Source organism: Rattus norvegicus, chromosome 1 (genome assembly GCF_036323735.1).
Source record: "Rattus norvegicus strain BN/NHsdMcwi chromosome 1, GRCr8, whole genome shotgun sequence".
Taxonomy (NCBI): domain Eukaryota; kingdom Metazoa; phylum Chordata; class Mammalia; order Rodentia; family Muridae; genus Rattus; species Rattus norvegicus.
The window spans coordinates 182,747,112-182,773,376 of NC_086019.1; the positions used below are offsets into that span (position 1 = coordinate 182,747,112).

The window sequence follows — 26,265 nt, forward strand, 5'->3', positions numbered from 1 at the left end:
GAGCGTCTACTGATGGATCCAAGAACAGCCCTGGGCACATTCCCAGCACCACAGTATTAGTGATAAATAATAACACATTTTAAAGAAGAGTGTTCTTTCTAAAAGAATTTCCCCATCAGGGGGCTGACTTTCCATATTTATTTGGGGACCGAATCTGACTTCTTGGGATTAATCTCTCCTATACAGAGTGCTATGCTCTGGGTCCAGCTAACTCCCGTTCAATGAAATGGTGCCAGGTAATGGATCGGGGCCAAGCTGCCATCATTTTTAGTAGAACTTCCTTCAGCACCATAACCTACAGTGAACGCCATCAACCTTTTTCTCCTGAACTGAGTTCCAGACTGCCATGAACCGAGGGGGAGGTGGCTCCTGGCCTGAAGGTGCAAACCCTTGTTCCTCCCAGTGTTTGAGGGGCCGAGCCATGGCAGGGGCTCCGCAGCATTTGTTGTAAATGACTGTCCAGACACCAGTTCCCAACTGGCACGTCTCTGTCTCTGTGTGTGAAGTGACCCTCCTCTCTTCTCTCTGCAGTGAAATGTAAAATGGAGGATGAGGAAGAAGAGCCTGCTGCCTCAGTACCAAATCCTTAGCCGGTGTCAGCCACTCCGTGTGGAAGGACGGTGCATCCAAACTGCACTTTCCCTGTGACGGCGTCTTTTAGCAAGCCTTAGTGTGGTGGATACACGACCCTTTGCACACGAGGTAGGATTTGTTACAGACAAGCTGAAGTTTAGTTTCCTGCCTTGCCCGGAATGCTACGCTTTCACGTGGCCATCTTCCCCGCAGTTGTTGACATGCCTAGTGACCGTGACCTCTGACACCCGTTTTCCCACTTTTGCCAGGATCTGTATTTTAACTTACCTCAGAGCCCTCTTAGTTGTCTTGGTTTGGGGGTGGTTTGGGGGTGTTGGGATAACAGATGGGGCAAGGCTGTAGCCCTACTGAGCTGTTTCCAGAGGCCGTTGTCAGGAAGGATTTCCAGTGTTACAGCCCCAGAGTATAACAGCAGCGCCCTGTTAGCTTAATGGTCCCCATTGGTTCTGTGGCTGCGGCTCACCAGGATTCTCCCATTCAAAAGGCCCAGACATGGCTGACAGCCTCCTCTGTAGGTCTGACTGACAAGCTACCACGCGTCTTAGGTAAATAGTAAAGCCTTTATTTTCTTGTTAAGAACAGCATTTTGAAAATAAAACCTATCTGCCCATGCTTAACAACCTTTAAAGTCTGTGATATTTTATATACAGCCCTGTACATACTGATTGTCTGGAAATTTCTTAAACAGTTTTTGTTTATAAGTATGCAAGTCAGCCAGGATGAGGGGAAGAGTGAGGGTACATTATAAAATACACATTAATACATTTAATAAATATATATTATCTATCAAAAACGAGCCATAGCTCTTAATGAATAAAGCACCTGCCAAGGGCTCTCATCAGCTCACAGTTGCTACATCCTTGGATGTGTAAATGCCAGTGCCCCCTTCTACTTTGCCATTTGGCAAATTCAAAAGACAACTCTTCCCCCACCCTGCACTTGTTCCCTGGCCTTGACCTCCTCTGTGTGGGGGTGGGGCAGACAACAACCAGATCTTAACTTTAGAAACAGCTGACACATTGGAGCCCCTCCCCTCTGCCATTGTCCTGCTACCTTGGCAACTGACTCCAGACCTCTATGGAGTCTTCACTCAGGAGGGGACAGAGCGGTGGTTATAGTCCCAATATGGTATTAGTACCCGGGCATGCCAAGTTGTGCTTGCAGTTTGGGGTTATTCACAGATGACTTTCTAGACCATTTTCCCCAACCAAGTCTTGGGTCTATCAACACTTAAACAGGTGCCATGGGATTCTGCATTTCAGCCTTGCTCTGTCAGAAGCTGGCTGCCACAGTCTCTGGGTGGAGTTGCCTCGTGGTCCTCGGTCCTCTTCAGGTGAATTTGAACTCAAAATAATAGTAGACGTTGACCTAATTCCTTTGCTCCCACTTCCGCCCTCCATGTAAAAACATTCAACCCACCCCGAATCTTAAAGCCGAGATAAAACAAAGCCCAGAAGCGCAATAACCTATCAGGATCGGAAAGAACAAAAAGCAAAACTGAAATGCCTCACTAAGCAAGGAGGTTTCTTGTGGCTCAACGTGGTTCTGTTTTACAGTGCAGAGATGCTGCTCTCTGCACAGCCATTTGTACGGTGCGGTGCTCACCTCATACGTGGACAACAAAGAGCTTAGAGAGAAAACCATCAATCATGTCAGCTTCTCCCTTCTGCAAGGGGGGATTTTGCAGACCGAGTTACTGGTGACATCAGAAAGCTCCAAAGGACTCCAGAGAGCGGGGGTGGACAGCCACTTCCTGGCACAAGAACGCGGAGCGCTGACGTTTGTCACCGGACTGGCCCGAGGTGCTTGGAGATTTCTTTGCAGAAGGCTGGGTAGTGCATGCAACAGCCCCAGCCCCACGCAGCTCTAGCTTTCTTTCCTTCCCCACCTCCTCAGGCCTTTAAGTTCTTAGCCCACCACTTGATGGTCCTTAAGGACAAAGGACTGATTCAAATTCTCTGGAAGCAAGCACATGCTCTGGATGGGGGTGAGGCATCTCAGGAGGTTGGGAAGGGGGGCCTTTGGGTGCCATGCTTTCTGGTTCCCATGCACGGTGATGCACTAGCTGTAAGGAAAACTTGCAGGGGAGCCAAGCGCTGGCCAGATTTGCCTCACCTCCCTAAGGATCTGCAAGGATAGGCTAGGGCAGGGAGGGGACACAGCAGAGACTGGGGCCTTGAGAAAAATCAGATTTATTAAAACACTTAGCTCAGATGTACTGGCTTAAAAGGAGGTCAGTCCCCACCCCCACCCCCAAACACTAACCTTTTAAAAATTTGCTTTCATTAAAGGTTAAAGGCTTATGGGTAGTTTTTTATAGAGAAAGCAACATAGCGATTAGAGTGTGTGCAGAGGCTGCAACCCTTGTTTACACAGTCCATATGGTCAGGTTCAAACCCTTAGCAGGGAAAGGTTGCTAGAGACTATGCTGGCCAAACAGTGCAGAGAACACAGGGCTTTAATGGCAGGGATGCTGGAGATGCCTAGCGACAAAGGAATGACTTGCTCAGGACAGATGGAAGCCATGACAAATGACAACTGGGAAGGGGGCCACTTTCATAGAACCATCGGAAACCAAAAATAAAACATTCTCCATACCCTCCAAAAGCAGAAGGAAACCTCCACGGAGCTCATTATATCCTGGACTTCTACCCACGCGAAGGGAAAATACCCCAGAAGTCACCAGCAGCTAGGCAACCATATGTCCTCTCTCCATCCTAGAGGTCACCCCTGGGGAGCCCAGCCATAGGACATCATTACGAAAAGGTTGCTCTGCTGCCTGCCTTTCAGCCTGCCTCCCCTGAAGCTTCAAGCTGGTGGCCCTGTTTGAGCTTCTGAAATGAGCATGGGAATGAACTCAGGATGGGGGTGGGGGTGGGGGGAGGCATGGAGGAGCACCTGCAAGAGGAGGGAAAGGGAGAGGGGAAGAAGGAGGAGGGATACTTCTGTCACTCTGTAGGGGAGGTTGGGGTGGGTGGGGTGCTTGGTAGAGCAAGAGGCCCACAGAAGGAACAACGGTTGGTCACCTCTGTCTACATGTGATGGTCACTTCAAGGTCCGAGTACCTTCTCCTCTTTGGCACGTTCTATGGTTCTTTCACTCCTATTAGCTACACAGCTCCCTGTTGGGCCTTTAGAATCATAGCCACAACCTCTTAAAGTCTCCTGAACTGCGTGGGCCACCCACCAGGCAAGCAAAGGCCAGGGAGACTGATCCATGAGTTAACCTCAAGGTCACAGTTATCTCCAAAAGATCTCCCTGGGGACCCGCATTTGGTGAGGAGGGTAGGGGTGGCAGGCCGGCTCCAACCCCTCGTGTAATAAGCCAACACAGTCTGGCACACCAGCTATGACTTCTTTTCTGTCCTGCCCCTGCTGGATGACTCAGTTTCCCAGCCACGCTTCTGAGTGAGTCTAAGACTATTGGCAGTTAGCTCTGATTTAGTTTGCAGGATGATTCCGTGTTTGCGTGTGTGGCAGGGGAGGGGAGGGCGGTCACTGTTAGCTTTCCAGTTCATCCATATGTCACATTTACACGAAATCCCCTTGGTGGGAATTCTCAGATTTCCTGGCTTCCAGGTGGCCTGTCTCTGCCATGGTTATTGATTTCACCCTCAAGAAAGACACAGCCAGGGAATAAAATCGGTAAGAGAGATTCTTATTCTCTGGAACTTAAGGCCTTTCACCAGTGGTGTCTTCCCGCGTGAGATGGCGGAGCAGTTGGGATCTGGAATAACATAAGGACAGGCCTGAGAGCTCTGCAAAGTCAATGTTAGGAACTGATGCATCAATCTTCCCTACTACTGCCTGTGGGGGCTGTGTCCTCCCAGAGATGTACTGGAGGTTCATGTGACCCACCTGAAGGGACATCCACCTCACTCAGAAACTCAGCCCTTTGAAGCGATGAAGACTCCTTGGGCAAGCTAGGCACGCTGTCCTAACACTGAGCTTCACCCTGAGTCCCGAGAGCATCCGATTCCCTGCGCTGGCCTTGAAGGAACCAGGAGGACTTAGGAATGATGGACAGGCTGTGTTTATTACGGCACATGTGCTGGCCCCTCTGGGAACCAGTGGTCACAAGTAAAGTCAGGCTTTTCTTGGCCCCAGGACAAAGAAACAGCCCAGGAGGTGGTAGGAAGATTTAAGAACACAAATCTGTGTTTCTTTTTGTCTTATAGCTTGTTCAAAGCAAAGTGAATCAGAGCCTAGGAGAGCCTTCTCAGGGCAGAAAAACCAAATTCCCCTTCCTTTCCTCCAGGGATCAAAGACTGTCCCTGATGGTCTATTAAAAAAGAAAACGAGAAAAAAAGCTCAGGTTGAGTTATGGAATTGACAGAAAATAAAGAATGGAAATCAAATGTGCACATGTGAACTGGCTCATGCATTGTTTCTGAGAAGCACAGAGCTATGTCTGGGAGGAAGATGTAGGAATGAGAGCCTCTTTGGATTTTGTCAGAATGAAACAAAGTCATTCCAACAGAGGCAAAAAGCAAAAGGGTAACACTTGCTGCTGCAGGCCTGTTTGGCGACAGATAAGTACAGCTGCTTTGGTGTTTGAGGGACTCAACTTCGATTTCTTAGGCTATCTCTTAGGGGATTGGTACCCAGCTGGGGGTGTGTGTGTGTTACTGGATGGAGTAGGGACCAGGGGGCTTGAGCTAGGATGCATGTCAGGAAGGCTGAGAACATCCTTACAGAAAGCTTTTCCTTAGAGTCACCTCCCTGGGAAAGAGGGTTGGGGTGCTGTGCTCAAGGAAGAAAACTCATCAGGTGAAGAGCCCCAAGTAGTAGGTAGGCATCTATAGATGGCTTTCTGGGTATGGGTGGGTTTTCCTTATGTGAAGAGGGGGGGACAGACAAAAATGGAAGGCGTGCATGCATAGAGCTGCAGAGAGCAGCCCAGAGAAGCAGCCTCCAGGTGTCCCCAGCTGAAGCTGCCCCACTTTGGACGGTCTTAGGCCTCCTGCCCAGACATCAGATTTTGATACTTACAGTCCCACCATTGAGCACGACGGCCATCTCTGTCGGCTGGTACACATTGCTTCTGAAGGGCGCACTGGGCCGGTTTCCCAAGCTGCTGGGCTTCTTCCCCAGGCTGCTGGATCTTTGCTCCAAGCTTCCATTGGAAAAGCCTACTGCTGATCGAAGAGCTGAGGAAGGAGTTCCCAGGGTGACAACACCAGAGAGTGTGGGAGAGAGAAGGGGGGGCGGACAGAGGAATAAGGGGGAGGGAGGGAGGAAGGGAGGGAGAAAAGCAGGGAGGGAGAGAATTTTGTTTTTCCAAAGTAACCAGCTCCTCCCCTCTGGGTACCTCTATCCACCCACCACAGTGGCTCCTCCCCTTTGTCACAAGCCTGATTCAAAACAAAAGTCACAAAGGGGCTTTGTTCTCAGCCCTCCAGGAGACTGATGAGCTTCAGAAGGGTTGGGAACTTTCTGAAGTCCTGCTCTCCCCAAACAACTACAGCCAGGCTGGGTGAGAGTCAGGTCTGTGATGGGTCCTTTACCTCATTGTAGAACAGCTCATGTGTACAGCACATGTGTTCACTGTATCAGTCAAAGGCCATCCCTACTTCTGGGTGCTGCAGAGCTGGGGACTGCGGAATACATGCACAGGACAGTGACTGTCAGCATTGGAAACTCACTCTTGTTTGGGTTATTCCCAAATAGTAACAAAAGATCCAAAGCGATGATGGCAAGATGGGTGAACTCTGCCTCTGCAGGTAGGCGCAGATGCTCCTGACTCACTTCCCATTTTAAAGACAGCATCTACGGTAGCCCAGACTGGCCTTAGACTCCCGGTCCTCCTGTTGCCACCTGCCAAATGTTGGAGTCCACATCAAGCTATTTATACTCTGTGTCGTGTGTGTGTGTGTGTGTGTGTGTGTGTGTGTGTGTGTGTGTGTGCGTGCGCGTGTATATATGTGTCTGTGTCTCTGTGTGTGTTTGCATGTATATCTGTGTGTGTATGTGTCTGTCTGTCTCTGTGTGTGTGTTTGCATGTATATCTGTGTGTATATGTGTCTGTCTGTATGTCTGTCTCTCTGTGTATATGTGTCTGTCTGTGTCGTGGTGGTGTGTGTGTGTGTGTATGTGTCTGTCTGTCTCTGTGTGTGTGTTTGCATGTATATCTGTGTATATGTGTCTGTCTGTATGTCTGTCTCTCTGTGTATATGTGTCTGTCTGTGTCGTGGTGGTGTGTGTGTGTGTATGTGTCTGTCTGTCTCTGTGTGTGTGTTTGCATGTATATCTGTGTGTATATGTGTCTGTCTGTATGTCTGTCTCTCTGTGTATATGTGTCTGTCTGTCTGTGTCGTGGTGGTGTGTGTGTGTATATGTGTCTATGTCTGTCTCTCTGTGTATATGTGTCTGTCTGTCTGTGTCGTAGTTGTGTGTGTGTGTGTGTGTGTGTGTGTGTGTGTGTGTGTGTGTACAGATGCAGAAGCCAAAGAGGGTGTTGGAGCTGCTGAGCTACCCGATGTAGATATTGGGAACTGAACTCAGATCCTCAGAAGAACATCAACTCTCTTAACACCTCTCCAGCCCCTACCTTGGTTTTAGACAGTGTCTTAACTGCCTAGGCTGGCTGGACACACCAGTCTCCACCTCCCCAGCTCCAGAATTACAAGTGAGCATCACACACTGGTTCTGGGATAAAACTCAAATCCTCATGCTTGTGTAGCAAGCACTTTACCCACTGAACCATCTCCCCAGCCCTCGGTTTCTGTACTTCAAGAAACTAAGTTTCTTTTTCGATAAAGAAAAACCAACTTGAAAAGACACAGAAAATTCAAGTACGTGCTTCTGAGTGACAGGAGCCAGCCTGTGAGGGCTTCTCACATCATACCAAGCTAGAATCTGGAAATCGAAGGCTGCTAGTGGTGGTCCGGTGCTGCATGGGCAGGGGGAGCATTTCAGGATGATGAAACCGTTCTGTGTGATTTTACTTCAAGGTGGATACAGGCCACACTGCTCTTGTCAAAACCCACCAAATGATGCATTCAAATTAAAATGTGGTCTCTGGCTTTGTGGCAGAGTACTTCCCTTTCATCCCTGAGGCCTTAGGCTCCACCCTCAGCATCTCACGAAGCAAATGGAGATCTTAACTGTAAGAAGACATCTGCAGTTTCACTGGAGGAAATACTAATGTTGCTTGGCTAAAGAAAGGCTTTACTTATAAAGTCATCCCTGAGGGAATACAGGGAGACAGCTTGGGAGCTGTGCAGCCTACTAGGAGGAAGAATCAGAATGACCTGAGAGCTAGGTTCTGAGTGAATTGACCTAGAGAGGGTTAGTTTTCCCAGCATAACAGATGCTCCCCCTCCCCTTTTAATGAGAGATAAAGGTTAAGTACTATGGCCAAGGTCACACAACTAACAGAGTCCACACTGGAAGCCTGGCAGAGACAGGCTGCTCCTAACCACCACACCAGTTCCAGACGCTCTGCTGTTAACTATTACAGTTGGGCATGTCAAGCAAGTTGTGTTAAATGACATTAGGACTCATCATAGACTGGACCAAAGAAACTGCAGGTCAGATTCAGGAAACCCTTCTTGCTTTGGTTATCTCCAAGGCCTGAGCAGTTGCTTATGCTAAGTGAGGGCATGCCCCTGCCTGGGAAGCAGCACAGGAAGCAAGGACAGGTAAACACGGACTTTCGCTAGGGTCATCAGCTTCTCTTGCAATGGAGAGCTCAGCCCAGGTCTGGGACTCTGCTTCCAAACACACCCTCTTCCCAGAAACCGAAGCTCTCTTGCTACCCACAGTCCTAGGGTCCCTCTGTTGCAGGTTATCTGTGGTTCTCTGAGCATAGCTTTGGCACTCTAGGCTCCTCACATAGGCCTAGGGTCCAGCTTGTGACAGGCTGGCCAATTAGAGCTTTCCATCTTTGAGAACACATTAGTTCAGGGATGACATTCAGAGCCAATCAGAGTGAGATTTTTCTCAAGCCTTCTGGAAAGAATTTTTCCCCACTGTGATTCTGTGCAGGTGGGGTCCATAACGCCTCCACCAAGAGATGAGGAGAATCAAGTCTGCTCATCCCTTGAGTCTCTTGAATCTAGCCCTTCCTGAAGCCTGATACCTAGGGCGTTTGGAATTTTCATTTATCTGTTGGAATGATTTAGCATTCAAGTTCTTTTTTAAATTGCTAGTAACCAATTTCAGAGGCCTTTGCCTAATAACAGAACTGACTCTACCCAAACCCCAGCAGAGGTGAAAGGAGGACATGTTATTCCTAAGTGAGTACTGGAGGCATACACTCCTTGGTCAAATGCCAACTTTCTCTGGGGTAGGTCCTGCAAGTGAGGCCAGGTTAGCCAGGCTTCCCCCAGGCTTCACTCAGGGTCTTCAGCGGTAAACAAAAAATGGCTAAGTAGCCTTTGGCCCTAATGAGATCTTAGAGCCCAGAATCCATAACAAAAGAGGGAACATGTGTTCCTTCCAAAGGCGCATGCTTCCTATGCTTTGTTAGCACAGTAAGCTGTGATCTGAGGTGTGACATCCTGGGTGCATTTGAATCTCTTAGCACTTATCTCATGCCCTTTTGATACTAGGGAGCACAGTATGCCTAAGTGTGTATACGTGGGGGTCTCAATGACTGCAAGAAATAGTAGGGGTGAGGCCATTGCAGCTTCATAGAGCCACAGTACAGTCTGGAGAACACACCCTCCATCTCATGACACCCTAGGGGACCTCTGGCAAGGGAAGAGAGCTCCAGAAGCTGGCCGGAAGTTCCCTGTGCAGGAAGGACATGATCACGGTGGCTCGTGGGCACTAGCCACTCTAAGGATAAGGTTCCTCATGGGGCCGGTTTCCTAAAATACAAACCGGCTGAGGGAGCGTGAAAGGTGCTAACAGCTGGTCCTACTGTGGCAAAGGAGCGTGCCCAGATGGCCTTTGGCCGGTGAAGCAAGGGTTTCTAGAAGAAAGGCCAGCCCAGTCAGAATGTTCTCTGTGTTAGCTTTGTCTGGAGGCTGCCCTGCCTGGTCTCAAGTGATTTGGGTGGATATATATTTTTGATAGACTGAAAGATTCCAGAGAGAGAGAGAGAGAGAGAGAGAGAGAGAGAGAGAGAGAGAGAGAGAGAGAGAGAGGAGAGAGACAGAGAGAGGCAGAGGAAAAAGTGCTGATGGTAAAGGTTGCAAGGGATGTAGCTCAGTGACCCAGCATGCACTAGGCTCCAGGTTCCATCCTCAGCACTACAAGCAAGCAAGCAAGAACATCTTGTCTTTAAAAAGAGTCTGACCATACCCAAGGTTGCTGAAGATTTAGGTAGGGACTTGCAGTGCAACCACACAGTGGGCACTCAGCCTACCTTTCTGGGGCGCTACCTAGCCTGGCACATCAAGATTTAAAATGCAGATTACTTAACTCATATCTAGGACATCTTTTGCAAGGAGCTAGCGGACCACAAAGTAGAAAGATGAATGGATAAGAGCGCTCACTGCGGCACAGTTTATCACGGGAAGCCTGAGGCAAGCTAAGCAGGCAGAGGAGGACCAGAAAAAATAAATGCTGGTGCCTGATGGAAAATTCCTCAGCATCCACGGTTGCACAGCTCTTCATGCCCTGACCCAGGAGAGGCCTCCATTGCTGATTTAAGCACAGGGCAGGCCAGCGCCTGGACCCAAAGTTTCCACCCAGAGACACCTTGGAGAGCTTATAAATTATACAGATCTCAGACTCAGACTTAATCAGGGTCCTCAGTGGGGCAGGGAAGATACTGGTGTTTTTAGGGAAGAAGGACCGTTCTGCCTTAGCTCTGTTTCATTTTTGTTTTGGAGACTGGGTAGCACTTGGCCTCTTCACATCTGTTTCCAAACAGATCTCAAGAGCTATTGTAGGACTTAGGAGAGAGTAGCCAATGAGTGCTCCGAATGCCACTTGGCATACTTCCTTGCTGTTGTTATTTGTAGCCACTGTTGGGGGTTGTGTGTCTTGTTGGGTGTCCCAGACTAGCTTTGAACCCACACTCCTCTGCCTCTTCTCTCTGACTACAGGCACGTGCTCTCACAAACCGCTATTCTTACTTTTAAAACACGACTGCACAGGTGTTTCTGACCTTCCAGTTCTACTGCAAGGACATCAAATCATTCCATTCAACCACTGGTTCTTAAACCTCTTCGTGTGTGTGTGTTACAGGCACTGTTAGAATCAGACGGTGTGATGGACCAATTCCCCAGGAGACACACATGTACACCAGTATACTTTTGTTTCCTCCACTTCCAAGGTTCATGGGGAGTCCAGGGCCTCAGACAGGCCCCTCTAGGAGGAGCTGGCAAGGAGACATGGCTCTATCAGGACCCCAAGACCAGCCAGGCCCTTCGTCTGTTACCACAGCTCCTGAGGAGGCCGTTAGGCTCCCAACGGTGACCTCTAACTTGACTGTGCCTTCTCCTGTCCCTGTCCCCAGCTGGGCTGGCATTGAGTCCTTACCAACATCTCCACAGACACAGGCATCTGGCCTGGAACTTTATGTAAGAAGAGAGCAACTTGGATTGTAGCCACGCTGGGACTTTCCCTTCTGTCCAGAGGCGGGCTTCTGGCATCCCTCCTGGCTAGGGGTCAGGGTGCTGAGGAAGCTGACAACATCTAGGTATGGCAGGGATATGGGTGGCTCTACAGAAAGTGAGGGCTCAACACATTTCCCTGCTTACAGGGGAGGAGCAGGCTGTGCCCTGGGCTTCCACATTCAACCCTGCAAAACCGTATAAAGGGACTAGCTCCTGGACACAGCTCACACTTATGCCTGGCAGCTGGATGGATGGATGTTGCTAAAGAGAAATGCCGATAACTTTCTGTCTGCCACGGGCTCTGTTCCAGCTGTATGTCCTCAGGAAAAGCCACTCTTGTGAGCCTTAGCTTACACCGGTCCGTTCTTGAAGAAGGGGGTATGAGGGGCTAACTTCACAGAGTAACGTTGGGACTGATAAACTAGTGCAGGCTGAAGGCAGAATGGTGCTAGCACAGTTAGTGCTCAACATGTGACTATGCCAAGTGGTCAGTGGCCATCCACAACTGGGGTTCAGTATTCCTGTCGGACCCCTGAGGCGTCTTTGGGGAATTGAGAAAGGTCATTTGTTTAAGCTCGGGCGTGGGACCCAGGCAGCTTCCTTTAAACAATATCCTAAGGGGCACCTGTCCAGCATCAACAGTAGGGCCTTAGAGGTGCCAGTGACCACCCCCTCCATCCTACTGTGACCTCACCCCTGAGCAGAAACAGGTAGTCTTGGCCACCCAGATGTCACCCCAACTGCTGCCAAATTGGCTTTCTTCCTCTGATCCCAGAAGAATTTGTGAACATCGACCCAAGTTAGAGAGAAGTTGGTGATGGAAGAGGGAGGGTAAGAGTGGACAGACTCAAAGCTTCCGGTCACGGTGAGCCAATTTGGGATTCTATTCTATATATGCCCACATAGGGTCTCTGCAGGACTGGGCCTGGCTGTAGCAGAGACCAGCTTATAAATGTAACTGTTTGACAACTCACCTCTGCGCTCTCCTTGCAGGGACCACGACAAGTAAACCCTAGCCCTGAGTGTCTCACACCCCACTTCTAAGAGACCCCAGCCGAGACCCACAAGCTCCATGCTCAGTGCCACCAGGTTCGTGTTGCCTTGCTTCCTGTAACACGTCTTTACATAGCATGCACTCTCATTATTTTTAGTTTACAAATGAGAAAAAAAAATGAGGCTTTGAGAGATGATGCAATCTCCTCCAAAGTCACTCAGCATGAGGTGGGAGAGGCGGGGTTCAAACCTGGATACAGGGACCCAATCTGAACCATGCCGAAGACTGAGGTGGTGGAGGGAAGGAACATTGTTTGCATGGTGGCCTGCAAACATCTACACACAAGGTAGGCTGCAAACTCAAATACCTGCAGGGAGCTAAGGACCTAATGTTGGGGGATCAGCAGGGACAGGTAGAGTGTGGCAAGCAGAAAGTGTGTTCCCAGCCACAGCATGAGGGAGGCAAGAGGCCTGGCCTTCAAGCGAGATCCAGAAAACTGCAGCCACACAGGCAGGCTGACTCAGCATCATTAGACCCACTGGGTACGGTGTGGGTGTATTGCTAGGGCCTTGTGCATGCTGGGTAAATACTCTTACCACACAGCTTCCCACAACTTTTAAAAGTCCACCAACCTGGATGTTTGTTGCTGTGGTAAATTGCGTGTGTGTGTGTGTGTGTGTGTGTGTGTGTGTGTGTGTGTACAGGCAAGAGGTCTACTTCAGGTATTGTTTCTTAGAAACCATCCCTCATTTTTTGAGATCCTTGGGTCTGGGGCTCACAGATTAGGCTGGACTGGGTGGCCAGAAAGCCCTTGTGTTTGCCTCTCCTTCCTCAATCCTGGGATAAGCGTGGGCCACCACACCTGACTTTTCTCTGGGTCCTAGAGAGTGAACTCAATCTTCTTGCTTGTACTTTGACACTGACAACATTTTACCAACTCAGCCACCTCCCCATCCCCACCTTTTGGATTTTTATAACAAATCAGTTGGCAGTTAGCATGAAGAAAAAATACATAAGAATGTCTCGGAGCCAGTGTTAGCCTGGGGGCCATTCATGATGGTGGCTGGGCCTGGGAGCCTCTGCCCCTGCTTTTCAGGGACTGCCCAAGACCAGACCATGGCTGCTTTACCTGCGTTATGTTCATCCATGGAGAAGGCCTTGTTTTCCATGTAGGCCCGAGGCAGGTGCATTTCCTCCTCAAAGGCCGTCTCCCGCATCCGGGGCTGTGAAGTATCGAAGTAGTTGGGTGGGTTCTCCTGCAGGGGTGGGAGAAGGGTGTAGTGGATCTCTGGAATGGCGTGGAAGATGACGAAGACCCATCCGCTGGCTACCAGCGTGATGGCCAAGGTAGGGTCGCTCCAGGCATCTGCCCGCTTAATTAACGAGTTGCCGAAGAGGTACATGGTCATCCAGATCACCCAGATGAGCACAGAGAGGAAGGTAGTGATGAGGATGAAGGCTCCGTTCACCTTCCACCGCTTGAACTTGCCACACAGTGTGAAGAGGGACTGCGCTAGGGTGATAGCCAGCAGCACCATGTCGTAGATGAGCGCCATCACAAAATCCATGGGCTCGTAGGCGCAGGCCGGCTTCGTGTCACGTAGCACAGTCAGCACCAGCCACTCAGTGGCGATGATGACCTGCACCAGCATCAGGCACAGTGCCAGGCTCACCAGCTGCCAGCTGGCCGGGCTCGTGCCCTGGCGCACCAGCCTCCGTACCCGCCACGCCTGGCTCAGCAGGCAGGAAAAGCAGAGTGCGAAGAGGACACCCCAGAGGAAGCGTCGGATGGAGCAGATTGTCTCGTCCATCCGGATGATGAAAGCAAACGTCAGGCCAAAGAGGCCCAGGGTCCCCAGCAGGAAGAGGAAGTGGAGGCACACAGGCCGCCTCCTTTCCTTGTCCTTGATGAAGGGCAGTCTCACCAGGAGAATAAGCATCAGAAGCAGTGTGATCAGGGCCCCTGCCCCGGCCACTGCCTCCACCACGATTCCCCAAATGGCGTCCAGGTCGCACAGGGACACGTACTGAGGAAGAAGGTCCAGCCCACAGCCCCGGGACGTGCTGGCGTTCTCCGAAGCCACAGAGGCAATCACCAGGAGCAGGGGCAAGGGAAGCACTTGGTGGGTTCTCATCTTTCTCTCTGACACCAGGAACACTCTAGAAAATGGGGACAATCAGGGAGAAAGCTCAATCCATTAGAAGGCCCCACTTTCCTGAGGACTTGCCTCTTTTCAAACCTTCCAGCCCTCATGGCTACTTCCGGCACTTGAGATAACTGTATCAACTTTCTCCAGGCACTGTGGACCCTTGCCCAGACATCCTACCACCCACTTGAACCCTAGCTCAGATTAGGAACCATGAACCGCCCACCATCAGCAGTGGCTGGAGGACCTATGGGAGAGAGACTCACCTTCTTCTCTCTCTACCGCTTTGTAGTCTGTACATCTGGCATCTTCCAAAGTAAGGGAATGAAGGAAGGAAATTTTAAAGAGACAGCCACCAGACAGGTACTCAGCTGGGGCAGTTCCCCACCTTTCTCTCCTCCTTTAATCATCAAAAGCTAATTGGGAAGTATTTACTGACCACTCTAGGCCAAAAAACTGGGCTCAGCAGTCCTCATAATGCCCTGTGAGGCAGCAGGTCCTATTGTGACCTTCATTTTTCAGGTGACAAAACAGGGTCTTCAGGGTGGGACACTGGCCCCAGGTCACACAACCACACTCAAGAGCCACCCCTCTCAGCAAGAGCCGAGAAACCTCCCAGCACTAACACATGGTACATTCAGTGGTCCTGAGTCCTACGTCTGCGGCACCCATGGATTCAACCAAGCTTGCATGAGGAACATTGGAGGAAAAGATTCCGTCTGTTCTGAACGTGTGCAGCATTTTTGTGGCTGATACCTAGGCAGTGCATAATGAGGATGGACATCGTATTGGGTACGGTAAGTGATCTGAAGCCCATGGGGTGCTGGCATAGGCTGTGTGTGAATATACTGCCTGCCTTTCCAAGAAGGGCCTGGAGCTTCAGCTGGATCTGGCATCAAGGCTGTTGGTATCCAAGGGAATCCCGGAGCATTTCCTGTGGGTCTACCTGTACATCCAGAAGGAGCTTTTCCATCTCTGTCTGCCCACAGACAGCCCCTCTTCCTCTTCCAAACATCAGTTGAGGCTCCATTCTCTCCAATTAACCTGTTGTCCTTTCCTTGGGAAGCCTGGGAGTTTAAGTTGCCATATATTCTCATGTGCTCTAGAGGCTTAGTGACAGCCCTGACCCCGTCTCCTCCTCCCTGCTAGACACACCCCTATTCTTACCATTTTTTCTACATTTATAGTTGAACCTAGGACTTCATGCATGCTGTATCCCTGACCCCTTTAAATTATTATTTTAATTTTAATTTTAATTTTGAGATAGAGTTATACTACTTTACTCCAGCTGGCCTTGAACTCTCCTTAGCTCAGGCAGGTCTTGCACTTGTGACCTTCCTGCTTCAGCCTCTCGAGCAGCAGGACGTGGATGCTAGTGTCACCAGGCCTAGCTGGCCCTGCAAATTTGCCCACCCCTCAGCCCCACACCAGAACCATTAGCTCAGACTTGTGCCAAGGTCGCCGCAGCTCCCATTAGCCAGTGGGCAGGGTCTTGTGAGCTGAGCTCTAATCAAGTCTGGCCATTTTTTGCTTACTTTGTTTCTTTTCTCCTTCCCTTTCTCCTCTCCTCCCTTCTTGTCTTTGTCTGCTGCCCCAGGGAGAAACAGTATCTTTAACCACCCAGCTTTCCCAATCTTGTCACATCTGCCAGCTGAAACTGTCCCCCCTTTTTTTTGAGGGGTTGGGGTGTCCTATGCATAGTGGGATGCATTTCCACAACCCTACTTCTGTACCCTGCCAAATATTCCCTGGGTGAAGGGCACAAAATCCCCCCACAAAGGATTACTGGTAAAGACCCGTATTAGTACACAGCACCTGGCCCAAGGCAGGCACTTAGGCAATCCCCACCGGACAAGAGACTTGCATCCAGACAGTCCTTTATCCCACCAACACCAGTTCTTTGCTTCTGAAAGGGCTCAGACCTTCAAGAAGCCACAGCCTGCACAGCTGTGCCCCATGCTCATTATCGTCATATTAAACTAGTTTGGGGGTCTTGGCTCCACCGATGTGCAGGTCAGGAACCAGCTGCCCTCCTCACAGCACATCACTAGGCATCCCTGGGGCTTTTGTTAAGTAAATGGAGTATCGACCTCTTTCCTCTCCTTTACAGAGATTCCCTTGTGCATCTGGATCCTGCCTCGACCTCCAGGCCATCGACCGCATACATTATTGATGTGTAGAAGATGGCTGGTGGTGTGGGGTGGTCTGCTATGCTCACAGAGAAAAGGCATGCTACAACCAGAAGGTACATGGGAAGAGGAGCTCCTTAAACAAGAACCCCACTCAGGCAAATATAGGGGTGGGATGCACCCTGGATATTGACCGTTGGCTCGTAGTGTAGTCATAATAGTGTCATGGTGTCTCCATCAGGGACACCCTGTCATTTATTTAACTGTGTCCTGTGCACTGATCCCTTAAACCCCATCACAGTAAAAAACTTCTCCTGATGTTTCTAAACTTGTACTAGAGGCTGGCTACTGGGAAAAGGCACTGGCTGCCAAGCCTGACAACCTAAGTTAGATCCCTGGGACTCACAGTAGAAAGAAAAGAACCAATACCTGTAAGTTCTGTGTATATGTTGCACGTGCACACACACAAGGGACATGGCTACATAGTGTCCTTTGGTGAGACATCATTCTGAACAGTCACTTGTCAGGGCTGGGATACTAGGAACCAAAATTTAGGAACTAGATGGGACAGAACAAGCTGCCATGGGTCCACAGCAAGGTGGAGGGGCTCCTGGTGATGGCGAGTCTCCCTTTTAAGAGTCATCTGCGGTAAACTCCATTAAAAGAGTTCTCAGCCGCACACCCTAGGCAATCTCTCTAGTTTTATACCCAATTCCATCTTCCCTTGGGGATGAAGAAATGATGTTTGGGAAGAGGCTTCCAGAATCTGGATCTCTCATCTGTGCACCCTTTGACCGGTGGATCTCAACCAGAGGCAATTTCGGATGTCACAACTGGAGAGGGGACAACGGGCATCTGTTGAATAGACTAGGCCTACAACGACAATAGCAGTCATCACCCAACAGAGTGACACAGGCCAATACCAATGACCAGACTGAGGTTGAGGAAGGCTGGTTTTACCCATCTAAGTCAAAACTGGTGAGAGACGCTAGGAAGCCCACCAGGTCTTGGTCAGGCCCGGAATTTGCCACCTTTCTTTGCAAGAACTTGGCTTTCTTTTAGCTCCACCCGGAATTTCAGGTGAAGCTCCTCCTCCAAGGTCTTGGCTGTAAACTGCAACTCAGTTTCCTCAGCTCCTCTCACTGGCTTCCTGCTTCACCTGGGCACCCCAACCTGAAATGAGCAGTGCCAAGTCGGCACCCACACCTCTGAACCCACGCAGTGTCCTTGCACACAGAGTCTTCGTTTCCTTTCTGACACAGGAAGTGGACCCTCTCGTGCTCTCTGTTTTCATGGCCACAGGTAAAGCCCTTTTCTCCTTCCAGGGTGGATATGGGTTTTGCAGCAGCATCTGGTTCTCTGATTTCTGGAACTAGAGCCCAACTTCCCTCTGGAGCTGGGCGTCTGGTCTGAGTCAAGTGGCAGAAGTCCTTAGAAGTAGAGCTAGTGTAGAGACCAAGGGGCCTTTAGCAGGTGGGGCTTGATGGGTCACCTTTGATAGCTAATGGCCTGGCTTTTTAGATCCAGCAGCAGAGTCCTGGTCTATGGCCATGTGAACGACCGATGCCATACACTGCCACCGCCATGCCATCCCGCCAGGATGAAATCTCAACCGTGAACCAAAATATCCCTTTCATTTTGTTTTGATCAGTTATTTTGTGTGTCAAGAAATGTAGCTGTGATGGGTTATATCAACTTGATAGGCTCTGGACTCACCTAGGAGACAAGTTCTTGGACATGACCATGAGGAGTTGATTATCTGGATTAGGCTAACCGAGCTGGGTATACCCATACTAAAAGTAGGCCACACCATACACTGGGCTGAGGTCCCAGACTGCATAAGGAGACCATGAGCTGAGCACTAACGTTCATCCCTCCCTACCTCCTGATTGTGTATTCAGTGTGACCAGCTGCCTTAAGATCCTACAGCTTTGACTTCTCTGTCCTGATCAATTATACCCTCCAACTTTGACCCGAGATAAACCCTTTCTCCTCTTAAGTTCTGATGTCGGAGTCTATTCTTATAGCAACGAGAGAAGTAGAATTGTAGGTAATGCAGCATCCAGGTAGGCTTGGCCAATCTGGACACTGTCCTACTCTGGCTGAAATGATTGGTTCACAAATAGGTACATGGCCTGAAATAGATCAGTGAATTATCAGGAGGATTTGACCTGTTTGAGAGTGAGGTTGACTGGGAGGCAACGGCTAGGGGGTTGATCTGAGTTCTATCCCATTGAAAGGCAGCTGGAATTACCAGCATCCAATGAACTACATCATTTGAATGAAACCAATTTGATCTGGGTTTCTGCCACTTGTCAACAAGTTCTCAAAAACCCAGAGTAATGGCCTCTTTTTGCCCCATATCTAGGCATATAGATGAAACCAGGCATGGCTAGACACCACAGGAGAGAGCTCAGTTGTCGAAAAGTAGTCACTATTTGTCTCTGAGGATGATTGTAGGGTGTGACCTCCCAATTCCACAGAACTATGTATGGAATGGGGAGGGTTACACTGAATCCAAAGCCACTTGCTCACATAGGGTTTCTAGGGGGTCATATATTTCTGTCACATTGATAACTACAGTAACTGCTTCCCGGGCTCCCAGACACATGTAGTTAACATCTAAGAATCTGCCTAAGGGAATAAGATATGGTGGTACAGGCCTGTAATCCTGGTATTTGGGAGGTTGGAGAGAGAGGATCATAGCCAGCCTGGGCTACATGGTAACTTCTAGTCCAGCCTGAGCTACTATCATTGAGAAACTTTAGCTCACAAATCAAACAAGCTGACATAATCTACAGAACAATCCTAGAGGCAAGTGCTAAGGCTGTCTCATTTCATCGAGATAATGCTGTGCAGAATGGGGAGAGGAGCTGCTTGACCAAGGTCACATGCTGACAGAAGAGTGGAGCCTGAGGCAAACAAGTGTCTTATTGTTGCTGGGCTTTCTCTAGACCAGAACTTGTAGGAGAGTCACTGGTGACTTTTGCTTGGCAACTGATCTGCAAGAGTCCTCCCTGCCCCCACTTCATATTATGCCAGGGCATTTGATCCCTGACTTTGTTGTATGGATCACAATGTGTGTGTGTGTGTGTGTGTGTGTGTGTGTGTGTGTGTGTGTGTGTGTGTCTGTGCACTATTGTCCTCATCCAAGCAGACACTTCAGACTAGAGGTTGACTTTGGATGTTTTCCTTTATGATGGGCCACATTTTTTGAGACATGGGGCCTCTCGCCGATCCTGGATTTGAGAGTCCATTCTATAGACTGCCCGGTAAGCCTCTGTGTGTCTCCAACACCCAGCACTGGAGTTAGAGATGTGGATGGCCACAGGGATGCTTGCAGTTTTACCTCCAGCTCAGTTTCCCCTTATTCACCTTTTGGCATGTTCCTCTCCACCCACCAGCAGCTCGGGCCCTCATCCGTTTGCTCTGGCCTTCAGCTGCTGAAAGAATGGCCTTACCTTACAGGCTCTAACTCTCGCAGGGCTTCTAAGGGTGCATACCGGGTGCCATCATTTCCTTATGTACAGGAGGGAAGGAGGCTGAGGGGGGGGCTTAACTCAGAGACTCTTAGACTGCCTCAGGCCTGCAGGCCACACTCAGGTGCAGACTTCTGTTCATCTGTCCTTCTGTCTGTCTGAATGAGGCCATGAAGAGAAGGAGCCCCAAGCAGGCCCTACCCCTTCTACCTGAAATGCCCCTCGTCAGGTAACCCCCTCCTTTCAATCAGACACCTGCTGCCTCCCACCTCCAAGAGCACGATGTGAACAATACCAGATTAGAGGTTCCAAGGCAGCCTCAAGGCAGGGCTGCCTGGGACGGATGAATGCATGGCAGCAAACCATGGGGGTGAGGGTAGCGGCTCCTCAAACAGAGTAAAGAAGAAATGGGAATGGATACACAAGCAAAGGCTCACATACTAATTACCTCCGCTGCCAGCCAGGCGCTCAGAAACCTGTGACTCACTCGGATGCTCTTAAATATACTGCGAAACACATACACCCACCCTCCACACACCACACCATACACAACACACACACACACCCCTCATACCACATACACCAAACTCTTCTCTCTCTCATACACTCATCCCCCATCTCCCCCCCCCCACAACACACTGTCTACAGAGGAGCCAGAAGCCCCCAGCAGATGGAGAAACAGTTTCCCCCACCGTTCTGAGTGCTGGCTCCAAAGAGACCATGGAGGACACTATAGGACCTTATTTGTGTGAGCAGGACAAGCACTGCTTCTTTTAGCCCGAGTCTCCCTACCCAAGCACTTCAGAGTCAGATCCCCCTCCCATTTCAGATCCTATCCTGGGGCTGGGGAGTGGTTCAGTGTGCACACGGTCCAGCAGGTGCTGGGTCCTAATCCCAGCCCAGAGCATTGCTAGCCCACTCCAACACTGAGTTGCTCACCTAACCTAGCTTCAGCTTCTTCCTCGTCAAAGTGAGGGTAAGAACAGCACCCATGGGATTGTGGTGAGGACGGAGGTAACTATCAGAAGTGAGATGGGGGCATTCACCTGTAATCCTAGTGTTGGAGAAGCTAAGGCAGGAGGATCTCAAGTTTGAGCCCAGGTTCAAACAGGAGGTGGGGACTGTGGCATGGACAAGTGGATAAAGTGTAGAGCAAGAGTGAAGAGCAGAGTTCAGATCCCCAGCACTCATTTAAAAGTTGGGCTTTGGTATTGGCCAGCCTGTGGCAGGGGGTGGAGGTGGAGATGGATTACCCAGGGCAAGCTGTCTAGCTAGCCTAGCTGAATTGGCATGTTCAGGATTTAGTAAGTGACTCTGCTTCAATAAATAGTGACAAAAAACCCTACAACTTCTGTCAAGTTGTCAACTTCTGGCCCTCCATATGTACATACATCCCATATGCACACACAGGCATAAGCAAACATGAGTGCACAGTCATGTACACACACACACACACACACACACACACACACACACACACACACACACACACTATAGGGTGTAGGACACTAGTTAATGTAAAGAAATGTAAAAGATTGGTAAGTATTCCACTGTCTGCAGGGGTAAGTTCTCCTGCTATGGATTTCCTAGGAGGGGCTGTTGCCATGGAGATGGAATCGTGAGGGGCTCTCCCATCTGTTTATCTATCACTGGGCTCCAGCTTCTCCTATCATATGCTACAGCCAACAGGTCTTTAAGGCGTCAAGCCTTCTGATGGGAACAGGAGTCCTCAGTGTGAGACTCACTGTCAAGGTTGAACTCAGGCCAGTGACCCTGAAACCAGCCAGGGCTAGTAGGTATTCAGAGCCAAAGCTGCTGGAGACCACACACCAGGCCTTCTCCTGGGAGGTAGGATCCCCTCCCTCTGGTTCTACCATAGGGATGGAAAAACAAAATGTCCCAAATTGCCCTGAAACCCTTCTGACCAGGATCAACCCTTGGCTACCAGCAGGGTTCCAAAGAGACCATTCTTCCTGCTATGCCAGGCAGGCAGAATCTGAACCAGTGTATAGGTGGTGGGGGAAAAAAGACAAACGAGCAAATAGGGGTTGGGGACAGGGGTTGGGGGTGGGGGTGGGGGAGGTACAGAGAGTTTTCCCAGCCCCAGTTTACTTCATGGTTCAGGTCCCGTCTGAATACCTGCCACAGTTTACTCTCCTCAGACTCCAAGATCTCAACGGAATGGCAGTCCAATAGAACTGTGTGGCGTTGGTGTTACTTAAGTTCTCTGAACCTTGGCCCTTCCTCTGTAAGGTGAAGATGGCTGTGCTAGTAGCATGAGGTCCGTGTGGAAAGTCCTCTGCACAGAGGAAGTAGGGGTGCTGGCTGGCTAAGAAGGCACTCAAGAGTCCCATTGCCCTGTTGGGACCATGAAGGCAACGAGGACAAGCCACCTGGCCAGAGGCTTCACAGAATCTAATGACCAGGTTAGGACACACTTTTCCCAGCTTCCGACCTCAGGGCCTTTCCACTGCATCCCAGTCCTGGCCCCATGTCTGGCAGAAGTCCAAGTTGAGGCTGGAAGGCAGTCTCTCTTGAACCCCAGCATTACACTCCGTCCAGTCTTACTCCCCTGGAACCCGGGTGTGTTTCCTGCTTGCTAGTTTAAACTGTTACAAGGTTTCCTGACATTAAATTCTTTCCCAGACTCAAACTGTCTCTGTCTGCCTCTGATATCTTTTCCAAGTTACAAAGTGTCATCATCTTCACTGCCTTGTGCTGACTAGACTCGGGCCTCTTTGGGGCTCTCAACTCTACAGACCCTTTTAGTTTAGTAACTTAGGGCAGCAGGAACATCAGCTGTTCAAGCCATGAATATGCAAAGCAGCCTTGGGGCCTGTAAATAAAAGCAACCATTTAAATGCAAATTGCAGCCTAGGCTGCCTGAACCTCAGTCTAGGATCCTTGGTGCAGTTCTGAGGCAAAAGCGTGACTAACTGGGAATCCCCAGCAAGCTCAATGCTGAAACAGAGGTCTTGTACCCCAGGTGGGGGGCTCCCTAGGGTAGATCAGAACTGTCTAGAAGCAGGAGGTGGATATTAAGAAACCCAAGCCACCCCTTCAATTAGCTCACATGGCTCTCTGGGGCTTAAAGCAGTGCTCCAGGCTGGATCCACAGCCCAGACTCCCTGAACCACACAGCATCCCTGCAAGCAGAGAGAAGGGAGGTGCCGTCTATCTGTCTCCTTGTGGAGGTCAATGAAGCTTTTACAATCGCACCCTGTTGGACTAGAGAACCCTCCAAGGGTTCAGTGGCTCCTAACAGAATAAATTCTAAATATCTTCCCATGGCTCCAAAGACCAGGATCTGTCCAGTGCCTTCCATCCCCCCTCTCTTACCCCTAAATCCACCTATGCACTCAGCTACAATGACCTTTGTGTCTGTTCCTCCAAATTATTCTCATCTCCAACCTTCTCCGGCCTGGATGCCCTCCCCTGTCTCAAATCGCCCCTTTCAGTGGAGGCCCCCTTCTTGCTGGGTCCACTAAAAAACGCCACTCATAAATCCTGGTCACTTTATTTTCCAGGCTGCCCTGTCCCAGCAGGTGTAGTATGAGGTGGTATTTATTTCCTCCATTAGAGTTTCTTCATCTACTTCTCTGCACACTTCCTTGCCCCCCAAATCTAGATCTACTCATTTTATACAAGATATTTCCTTAGCAGTCGGTTATGTATACACCACATGTGTTGAAAACAAACAAACGAACAAACAAACAAACCAATAAAGATTAGAGTCTATCTTTATAAAGAAAGTCCTCTTCTTGGCTGCCTGGGCCCCAAACTTTTAACTCCTTCCCATCCCCTCTTCTCCTCTTCCTACCCTTTTTAGACTTAGACGCGAAGGGATCAGGGAAACAATGTTCATAGCCCAGATAGAAAACCAGCCTGGAGGAGGGTTTCCAACCAACAGATGCAAATTTGCATTCTATTTACATGTCATTTGCATGCAGTTTAACTCCAAGTGCGGTTATTCCCAAAGCTCTGAGTGCCCACCGAAGAAACTTAGGAAATAACGTTCTGAAGTGCTGTGTGTGGAGGGTGTGCTTGGCCTCTCCTGCATTCTCGTCTTTGTGGGTACCCCCGGAGCTTTCTGGACGCTGTTCAGGTGCCCCCACCCCGGCGCAGTCGGGCGGCCGATGCGGCGCGTGTGCTGGGGCCCCAGGCGGGGACGATGGTGCCCGCCACACTCCCCGGGCCTTTGTCCCTCTTCCAAAGAGCCGCCCCTTTGGCGAACAGAAGAAGGGGAGAACTGGCTAGGCGTGGGTCTGACTGAGCAAGAACAGGGGAATGAGCCCTCTGTTCTGGGGGCGTCCTCTGGGGCAAGGTCGGTGGGCCGATCCGAAGCTGTTTAAACAGCTACCTCCAGCCAAGGAGGGGTGCGGGATCCTTGTCTGGGCTCATCTCTCCCTCTGGGCCCATGAAATGTGTGGGGTCCTATGGGCTTCAAGCCTCAGTCCGCTAGAAGGGGGAGGGGGCGATTCTCTGAGTAGTCCTTACCCCTAGCCTGGCTGCTTTCCTCAGAGGCTCAAATGCCCTCGCCTGGGATAGAAATTCTTCCGCTTCACGGTAATCAGCGGTCCCTGCATTTCCAGCCCACTATTTGTCCCCCAGCTTCAGATTTCCTCCCCGTGGTGCCTGCCCTCTCGCGCCTTTTTCCAAGAGTGCGGAGCCACTGCGGGCTGCAAGCTGGGTCCCCCAGACCCTGCGGCAGGTGAGGTTTCACGTCTCCAAAGGCCATGTCTGCGTAGTTCAGGACCAGCATCCTGGCTGCCCTAGCACCCAACTAACCGCCAGGCCCCTGGAACCTGCCTGCGATGCCCCTCACAGGGGTCACTAGCACAGGACCGGATTCCCCTTTATTCCCTGCTGCCTGTAGCCTGTCGTCACCCGGGACCATGCCCAGAGCCTTGGCTTCTACCGTGGATCCCCTACCAGATAAAGGTTCCCAAACCCCTGCCCTCTGTCGGTCCTCTGCGGCTCTTTTCCCGCCGCACTGTGTCAACCCTCACTTGAACCCCATAGCTTCTCCTGCTGATGTACCCCGAGGAGGGAGAACAGAAAAAGCAAGAGCCGGGATCCTCTCCGGAGCTTCTCAAATCCACGGCGGGAAAAGTTTCTGGGGTCCCTGCGGCGCCCTCCCCTTGACCGCGCTAGCTGGTACTCACCGACCCTCGCGTCCCCGCAGCGCCGACGCTTCTGCTGGCCCTGGGCCCAAGTCACATCTCTGCAACGCGCCCGCGGCCCCCGCTCTGCGCGCACGCCCGCCAGCCGAGCCCGCCTCACTGCATCGCCCTTCCGAGCTGCGGCCGCGCGAGGCGCCCCCTGGCCCGGCCCGCGCTGCAGCAGCCACGGCCCCGCCCCTCCGATAGGCTCCGCCCCATCAGGCCCCGCCCCGGCCGGTCTGCAGCTCTGCTCAACCTAGGACCGGAGCCGCAGCTAGCCCGCAACCCCAGGCGCCTGTTGTTCAGAGCGCTAAGACGCCTTTCTCATCCAAACCTCCGGTGTCCCAAATTCGAGGAAATCTCCCTGTTAAGGGTCCAGACGCACAGTTGCTCAGATTGATCTGTTTGTAGAAACATCCTCAGCCACATACGACGCAATATTCCCGTGGGGGTCCTAGAGTGGCACTCCCCAAACAGTAGGTCCTGGACTCAGACAAGGTCTCACTGCATGCGTTCTAAAGTCACCAAAGCCTCGCTGTGATGCCCTTAGGCAGGTCCCCGCCGAGCACATTCTCTATCCTCTTCCACCCCGCTCCAGCCCGCCCTTTTTAAGCACACTGAACCCAGCACCGGTATCCTTGGCCATCCCAAATGTGAACGTCACCACGGTGACCTCCTCATATTGGTCCGTGTATATGATCGCCACCATCTCTCACACGTCATTCACATACGCACACATCTGCCACTCTCTTAGGCACAGATACCCAGAGAGACCAGATTCTGGCTGTGCTTTGCACTTACGCTCAGGGCACAGATACCGCCAGTGACCATAGAGCAGGCATCGGACATATATGCAGGAGGGGGGTCTAGGACATCCATCACCTCTGAGGTCAGCACTATCTAGATTAGGTTAGGGAGACTGTGCTTCGGCATCCCCTGTAGCAAGCTGGTAGTCTCAGATCGTTCTTCGCCTTTTCTTAGTCTCTCAAAGTCCTTTTATCTCTTTCTTCAAGTCGGTTTTCTTCGGGTCAGGCCACATACAGCTTGGTCATGCGTCTCTGAATATTTTTTTCTTTTTAAGGACACATAAAAGGGACGTGCTCCTAGGACACAGCCCTTACCCTATGCTTGCCGAGATGTCTCCTTACCAGAAACAGGGCTTGGTACACAGTAGGCATTCATTAAATGTTTTGCAGGACAAGGTCTTCCCAAGCCGGTACTGGTCAGACTCCGGACCTGGAACGTGG

The 26,265-nt window shown here is 50.7% G+C and overlaps 2 protein-coding genes and 1 long non-coding RNA gene across 10 annotated transcripts in view; 2 read left to right on the forward strand and 1 right to left on the reverse strand.

The window, feature by feature from the left end:
- The window catches only part of Iqck (IQ motif containing K), a 117,648-nt gene extending 116,434 nt beyond the window's left edge, over positions 1–1,214 (forward strand). For all 6 annotated transcript variants that reach the window (NM_001401714.1, XM_006230149.5, XM_063283526.1 and 3 more), the window contains one exon: positions 532–1,214. In NM_001401714.1, coding sequence (NP_001388643.1) covers positions 532–590 — 59 coding nt within the window. In that variant the 3' untranslated portion in view covers positions 591–1,214. The remainder of the gene's footprint in view (positions 1–531) is intronic.
- On the reverse strand, positions 1,136–25,600 carry Gprc5b (G protein-coupled receptor, class C, group 5, member B). 3 transcript variants are annotated; one of them, XM_063286405.1, is made up of 4 exons: positions 25,404–25,600; positions 13,231–14,261; positions 5,586–5,743; positions 1,136–4,320 (listed from the first exon to the last, which is right to left on the reverse strand). In XM_063286405.1, exons 1-4 carry the CDS (start codon positions 25,445–25,447, stop codon positions 4,276–4,278), a joined length of 1,278 nt encoding a protein of 425 aa, XP_063142475.1. In that variant the 5' UTR covers positions 25,448–25,600; the 3' UTR covers positions 1,136–4,275. The 3 variants fall into 3 exon arrangements, with proteins under 3 accessions (XP_063142475.1, NP_001385691.1, XP_038963557.1); NM_001398762.1 differs by lacking the exon at positions 25,404–25,600 and adding an exon at positions 25,022–25,165; XM_039107629.2 differs by lacking the exon at positions 25,404–25,600 and adding an exon at positions 14,515–14,652.
- The window catches only part of LOC102550985 (uncharacterized), a 148,258-nt gene continuing 136,795 nt past the window's right edge, over positions 14,803–26,265 (forward strand). Inside the window, exons 1-2 of the long non-coding RNA XR_010063143.1 lie at positions 14,803–15,045; positions 16,359–21,704. This is a non-coding gene — a long non-coding RNA (uncharacterized LOC102550985). The remainder of the gene's footprint in view (positions 15,046–16,358; positions 21,705–26,265) is intronic.